Below are 7,714 nucleotides of genomic sequence, written 5' to 3'. Positions count from 1 at the left end.
GGGAGACTGCTATGTATTTTATGGCTTTCGTAAACAAACATCACATTCTTTGACATAGTTCTATATCATCCTCTTTATCCTAATAATAATCCAGTAAATTGGTTGCTATTCATCTGTAAATTTTAGAAAAGCCTGAGTACTTGGCTTGAGGTGTGGCATGAAATTCTTGCAGCAACCAAGAAATTCATGGTGAGTAAGCAGAGATGATTAATTTATCATCATAAAGAAAACACCATCTTCGTAAAAAACACCATCTTCCTTCTGGTTATAGGCGTTCTTTTTGCTTTGCAATGCTCTCCTGAACATCCTCATCATTCTCCTATGTCTCTTGAAAAGGCTTTTCATTAGCATTGCTAGTATTAATAATCCTGCAACATCAAGTAGCACGCAGACAACTGTACAAGAACATGAATTGACAAACAATCCTACCATCCAACCAAGAAAGAGGAATTCTGTACATTACAGATAGAATCACGCTTCATAAAATTTCCATTACCTATAATGGTCAAATACATTATACATCAAAGTTAAGTGCCTCGGTGGTGAGTACTCTTAGCCCTTGGGTGAATCTTTGCTTATCACTCATCATTTAAACTACTACTAATTACAAAGGTTTTTCATTCTAAATAACATTGAAGAAACCAATGTAAATTACTGATAACTTGACTAGAGCAAAGGTTTTTGCTACTTGTTTCAGTCATGAATGTAACAGAAAAATAGCTCATATGTGATCACACTCTTAATTACATAATCATCCCATCCCAGATTTATTTATTACTATCAATACAAAAGGATATCATCCAACTGTTGGCGGTACAAATCCATTATCAGACATGTTTAAGGGAACCACAAACAAATATTCTGAATAACACTCATCAAAGGTCATGATTTACATAGATTGGTTTGAACATAAACAAGATGAAACTAAATAACCAACCAAAACAGATCTTATTTATTGTGAAAAAGATTAATTTAAACAGGTTTGATTTTAATGATTAATTTAAATATCAAATAGGATTCATTTTAATGATTAATTTAAACACTTAATCACTAAATCTCAGTTACTCTAGACTCAGGTGAAAAAAAAATGATATTCAAGTATCATGTGATTAAAGTTATAAACAGTTTCAAGGATATATAGCTCATTTAAAAATGCCAAATTTCATTAACCTTAATAACAGGGCAATAAGCTGATTAAATTTTAGCACACAAAATGGGCCTGTGATTATATTTAATGCAAAATCCTCTTAAAAAAATTTTACTCAAATCTTTGATATTACTTCACAAATTTGGGATTAACTGATTTGTATTGAAGCAGAGGTTGAAGCAAATAAAGACAGATAAGCCAGGGACAATAATTAAGCACAAATTATACATAGCCAAGACTAAGAACCGGTACAATACTTATAAAATTCAACAAGATACTAGTAATTATACTAATTGCCTAACCACCGAAACCGTAAAGAGTTCTGCCCTGCCTCTTAAGTGCATAAACAACATCCATAGCAGTAACTGTTTTACGGCGAGCATGTTCTGTGTAAGTGACAGCATCACGAATAACGTTTTCAAGGAATATCTTGAGAACACCGCGAGTTTCCTCATAGATCAAACCACTTATACGCTTCACACCACCACGCCTTGCAAGACGACGAATCGCAGGTTTCGTTATTCCTTGAATGTTATCTCTCAGAACTTTGCGATGACGCTTTGCGCCTCCCTTTCCCAAACCCTTTCCTCCTTTTCCTCTTCCAGACATGATTGCTTAAATCTGTTTGTTAGAATGGATTTTTTAGAGTTAATATTGTTGTGTTTGGTGAGTGAATGCTGTTTACGATTGGATACGAGGGTTTTATAGAGGATTTTTTACGATAAAAGGTGTGGCCGTTGATTTTGGTGGTTATCCGTGTGAATGACCTATTTTTAGATGTGAACCGTTGGATTGAAAATGATCGGCTGAAATATGGATGTCACGCGGATCGCCAAGGTTTCAATTTTGGAGTGGCGCTAAGCAAATTTTTTGGTGGGGATTAAATTTTGAACTTTGATTGATTTGTGGTCCGCGGTTTTGTTTGATTGATTTGAATATACATTTAGAAAAATTTTATTCAATCTAATCTAATCATAAACATAAACAGTTTAATTTTAAATATGATTACACAAAAAACAATACATTGATATTAATAATATAAAAATACCATAAAATAATATATTTCATATAAAATATAATATAATATATTAAAATTTAGGCTAAATAACACTTATGATCTTTTAACTTAATTTCAGTTATCGTTTTAATATTTTATCTTTTTTTTTATTTGATCATTTATTTTAATTTTAAGTGACAATTTGATCTTTTATGTTTTAAAATGTCAACAATGTTATCTTTTTTTTTTTGCAAAAATTCAAACAATTCATCAAAAATGTCAAACAAAACTCATAAAATTAATTATCATTCTCAATATAATGCAAATTTTATCAAATTTATAACTTAAATCATTATATAAACCAACATTTTCATCTCTAACAACATCAATAAAGAATGAAAATATGAGTTTATTTAAAATTTTGAGTTACGAATTTGATGAAATTTGTATTATATTGAAGAATATAATTAATTTTATAGGTTTTATTTGAAAATTTTGATAAATTTTTTGAATTTTTGTCATAAAAATAATAACATTGTTAACATTTTAAAACATAAAAGATAAAATTGTTACTTTGGTGTGTTAAAATTATGTTGGTTTGAAGAATAATTATCCTTAATTATTTTGATGATAATAAAATTAAATTATTTTATCAAAATAAATTATGTTTTAATGAACGTGTTTAAGTGTGCATACTCTCTTTTATAATAGTTTAAATGTTTCATTTTATACCCTTTGATGAACAAAGAAAACAAAGTAACAAATCAATGCAAATGCAAAATGACTATGGAAAATCAAACTTTTGTTTAACTCTGATCAACACGTTCTATTGAATATGGATAATACAAGATCGCTCTAACAATTATGTGTTTGATTATTCTATATATCCAGTTGATCTTCTAGTCAACACTTCAAGGCAACACTCTAATAAAGTTAACGCTATGTTAAAAGTCAATTATCTTAAGTCAATCCTCTGAGTCTAGAACTTTGAAGAAGTCAACATTTCAACATCAAAGTTGGACTTATTCTTCAAGAAATTTTATGATGAATGCAATCACCTTTAAGGAGTTTGACAAGTGCAGTAATAGAGAAACGACAAAGAGCATCTTTGATGCTTTTATGTCTCAACTATGAAGGAAACAAAAAAGTGCAGAAAGCCAAAGCAAACCTGCTCATAAAAAAGTATGAACTTTTCTAAATGAAAGAGGATGAAGACATTGAGAAAATGTTCTTCATATTTAAAATTTTAGTCGTTGGACTAAAGGTTCTCCAAAATAGTTACATTATAGTTGATTATGTCAAGAATGTCCATAGAAGTCTACCCAACAAGTGGAGATCAAAAGTAACAACTATTCAAGACGTTAAAGATCTTAACAAATTGCCTCTGAAAGAGCTAATGTCACTCAAATCCTTGAGATTGAACTATTTGAAAATGAATCAAAGAAGAAGTCAAAGTATCTTGCTCTAAAGTCCAAAGAAAAGAAAACAAATTACAAGGCTTTGCAAGCTAAGGAAGGCTTAGAGGAAAGTGAAGACTTAGATGATGAAAAACTATCATTCATCTCGAAGAAATTCTAGCGCATGTGGAACAACAAGAATAAACCATTTCCTAGAAAAGATTTTTAGACAATCCAAAGATAGTGAAGAAAGAAAATAAAAATTAGAGAAGAAACAAATCATGTACTATTAATGCAAAGAACCAAGACATGTCAAATCAGAATGTCATAAGCTTGAAAAAGGAAGCTCTCAAAGAAAAAATTTCATAAGAAAGAAGAAAAATTTGATGGCCACCTGAGATGACTTTTGTAAGACCCTTAATTTTTAAATCCTAAATTATACAATTTTAGGGTATTTTGTGTTGAATTTCTTAGGCTTTTAGCCAATTTTTTTGGTATTTAGTGAGTTAAATATCAAAAATATATTTTTGGAAATTGAATTAAAATTATTTGTCAGAAAATAATTTATTTACGTTGCAAAGAATGTAATACCGGACAGTTTAGTCAAAAATATCACTCGTTGCTGAAAATTTATCTGTCAATTGATTTACGACGAGAATAGATATTTTTAACAAAAAGTGGTTCGGGAAGTGATGGGTGAAATGGTAATTTTATGAAATATCTATATATTTTTAGATATTTGTTATATATATATATATATATATATATATATAAAAAACAAAGGAAAGGAAGGAAAAAGAGGGAAATAGAAAGAAAAACATTTCCTTGCCAGAACGTCTTCTTCCCCCTCACTGCCTGCGAATTCATCCATCTTTCTTCCTTCTCCCTTCTTTTTCGTTTGCTTTCTTTTGCTTCCAGAAAAGAAACCCAAGGCTTAGTAGGTAAGGAAGAACACATTTCCAAGCTTCTTTCTTCTCCTCTGATTCGAAAACGAAGAAAAACGGTGTTAGAGGTTTTCAAAACCGTCAAACACAAACCTTCACTTTTCTCCTAGATCTAAGCTTCGTTTCCAGAAGTGATAGAAGGGAAAGTTGCTCATCTCCACGCTATGGTGCTAGTGAGCCAACTTTGGAAGCGACTCCGCGAGTGGAGATTTTATCAGAATTAATTGCGGTACCGTAATCGCGTGTTAGAGCTATCGTTGAGGTAAGGGTGTTGAGACAAACTCTACATTTAAAGTTTTGATGAAAATAAACAAAGGTTAATTAAGAAAGTTAATTATGATTCTAAAATGTTATGTTAATTTAACATGTGTTTTTGAGTGGATTTAATTAAGAACATAATCAAGCAAAACAGAAAAGACAGCAACAAGATCATTCTGCATCAAAACAGAGAATGATCTCCAGCTTCAACAATTGTCCATCACAGCATATTGGTCAAACTCTTTCTATCTCTTTAACAAAGAGTCAACCCTGGAAATTATTCATATCTAATCAGTACATGGCAAGGAACAAGTAGGATTCATCCAAACTCAAAAAGGCTATTTGGTCTCAAAGATCAAAGGACTCAAAGACAGACAAAAGTCATGATAGTTTGCAAACTCCAAAAATCAAATGTCAAGAAAGTTCGATCAATCTTGACATATGACAAGACAATTGCAAAGGAAATCCAGAACGATTAAAACGGGAACTCCAAAATGATTATTGAAGCTCAAGAAAGTTCAAACTGACAAACTAAGAACGTTAATCATTCTCCATTTTCTGCACAATAACAGCAGCACAACATCTTCTCTAGAATAGCCTGTAATTCATCTCCAACATTCTCTAGCTACACTCAAGATTCAAGACAGAGAATGTACCATCCAAGATCAAGGAAGAAACGTCAAGAGTACTTTCTAAAAAGGACAGAATTGCTTTAAATGCTATACCAATAAAGTCAAAAAGCTATTTCAAAGCAAGATTATTTTTATTCTGAAATAATGTTTCAGTCAAAAAGCAGAGCCTCTCCAACAGCTCTTGTACCTTCATTCAGTGCCTCTACAACCTATAAATGGAAGGCCAATATCATGATTCAAGGCAAGAGATTCAAGTACTTAGAAATCCATAAATCAATTACATACATACTTGAAATTCTACAAAACAGAGGCGATCATACATTCTGATTTCTGCGAAATAGCTACTGCTTCATACTCATCTATTAGTTTGCGCAATTATCATTAGATCCTTTGTAAAGAATCAATTCTCAAACAAGAGTTGAGAAATCTCAGATTCTGTCAAAACAATCAAATTGTAAAAACTCAAACTATAAGAGTTTCTTTATAGTTTGTTTAAAGATTACATTCTATCAAGGTTAGATAGGTGTTGGTATTGCTTTCTGGGTGGAAAGCACTAGAGGTTGAAATAGATCAAGGTTGATCTAGACTAGGTGTTGTAAGATCAAGAAAGCTCTTTGTTTTAAACACTTAGTGGAAAATCTCACAGTGTGAGGACTGGACGTAACCCACGTTGGGTGAACCAGGATAAAATCTTTGTGTGGTATTCTCTATCCTATCTCTTTATTTATCATACTGAATTAATTAACTAAGATAAAACATAAACTGCTTTTCTATTTTCAACTAATCAAGGAACATTCTCTGTTCTACTATAAAAACCAAGAATGTTCTCCATTTTCTGTTTTCATAACCAAGATCAATCTTGAGTTATTTTCTTAAGTTTTAACAGGAATTTTTAAAAGGTGCATTTACAATTCAAACCCCCCTTTCTTGTAAATCGACATTGTTACTTCAATTGGCATCAGAGCTCGGTCTCTACAAAGTTCAAAAACACCTAACAAGTGTTAGAGAAAAGATCTAGAAGAATGTCGAAAGCAAAATACATTGTTGAAGGAGGATCCTCAAACATACCACCATTCTTTGATGGATCAGACTATTACTTTTGGAAAAAAAAAATGCAGTTGTTCTTAAAGTCTCAAGACACATGAATGTGGCGCATCATTACAGATGGAAATTTCATACCAAGAGTTGATCAAGATGATTCAAACTCTGCCTTGAAAAAAGAAGCAGACTGGACAGCAGATGATAAAGCTAAGGTACTTTTAAACTCTAAAGCCCAATTATTCTTATCATGTGCTTTAAGTAGGGAAGAAAGTCAAAGGGTAGATGAATGCACTACTGCAAAAGAAGTTTGGGATACATTACAAACTCATCATGAAGGAACAAGCCATGTCAAAGAAACAAGGATAGACATTGGTATAAGGAAATTCGAATTGTTCGAAATGCAAGAAGGAGAAACCATTGATGAAATGTACTCAAGATTCATCACAATAGTAAATGAAATGCGCTCTCTTGGCAAAGCTTACACTGTGCAAGAAAGAGTAAGAAAAATCATGAGGTGCCTTTCCAATCATTTGGAGACCAATGGTAACAGCTATAAGTCAAGCCAAGAACCTTGAATCCTAAAACAGAGATTGACAAGAGTCAAGTCACATGCTTTGGATGCAACAAATTAGGACATTACAAAGCAGAATGTCCCTCAAACAGAAATCCACCAAAACGATTTCCCTTCAAAAAGAAATCAATGATGGCAACATGGGATGATTCAGAAGAATCAGAAACTGAAGAAGAAGAAGAAGAAGAAGCCAGAGGAAGAAGAGGTTGGTTTTCCAAATAAAAAGAGAAAGCCTTGGTTCTTGGACAGTGGCTGTTCAAGGCACATGACAGGAGATAAAAACTGTTTCATAACCTTCATCAAGAAGGATGGTGGTTCGGTCACTTTTGGAAATGATGATCAAGCTCAAATTAAAGGTAATTGAACCATTGGTAAGACAAACTCTGCTCAAATAAATGATTTTCAATATGTGGAAGGTTTAGAACACAATTTACTAAGCATAAGTCAACTATGTGACAATGGATGCGAAGTCATCTTTAAGCCAAAGGTATGTGAAATCAAGAAAGCTAAAACTGGAGAAATTCTGTTTTCTGGAAAATGAAAGAAAAAATTATATGTTTTATATCTTGAAGAATTACCTGATGAATCATGCTTTATATCAATCAATAAAGATAAATGGATTTGGCATAAAAGGGCTGGACATGTTAGTATGAAAACTATTTCAAAAATCACCAAACTTGATCTTGTTAGAGGCTTACCAAAACTTAATTTTGAGAAAGATAAAATA

At 31.9% G+C, this 7,714-nt stretch overlaps 1 protein-coding gene across 1 annotated transcript; it reads right to left on the bottom strand.

The window, feature by feature from the left end:
- Positions 1-1,321: 1,321 nt before the first annotated feature.
- On the bottom strand, positions 1,322-1,839 carry LOC101507073 (histone H4). The gene has a single exon (XM_004516123.4). It carries the CDS (start codon positions 1,754-1,756, stop codon positions 1,445-1,447), a length of 312 nt encoding a protein of 103 aa, XP_004516180.1. The 5' UTR covers positions 1,757-1,839; the 3' UTR covers positions 1,322-1,444.
- Positions 1,840-7,714: the final 5,875 nt, after the last annotated feature.

This window comes from Cicer arietinum, chromosome 2 (assembly GCF_000331145.2).
Source record: "Cicer arietinum cultivar CDC Frontier isolate Library 1 chromosome 2, Cicar.CDCFrontier_v2.0, whole genome shotgun sequence".
NCBI classification, from domain to species: domain Eukaryota; kingdom Viridiplantae; phylum Streptophyta; class Magnoliopsida; order Fabales; family Fabaceae; genus Cicer; species Cicer arietinum.
This window is presented reverse-complemented; position numbering and strand designations above follow the sequence as displayed.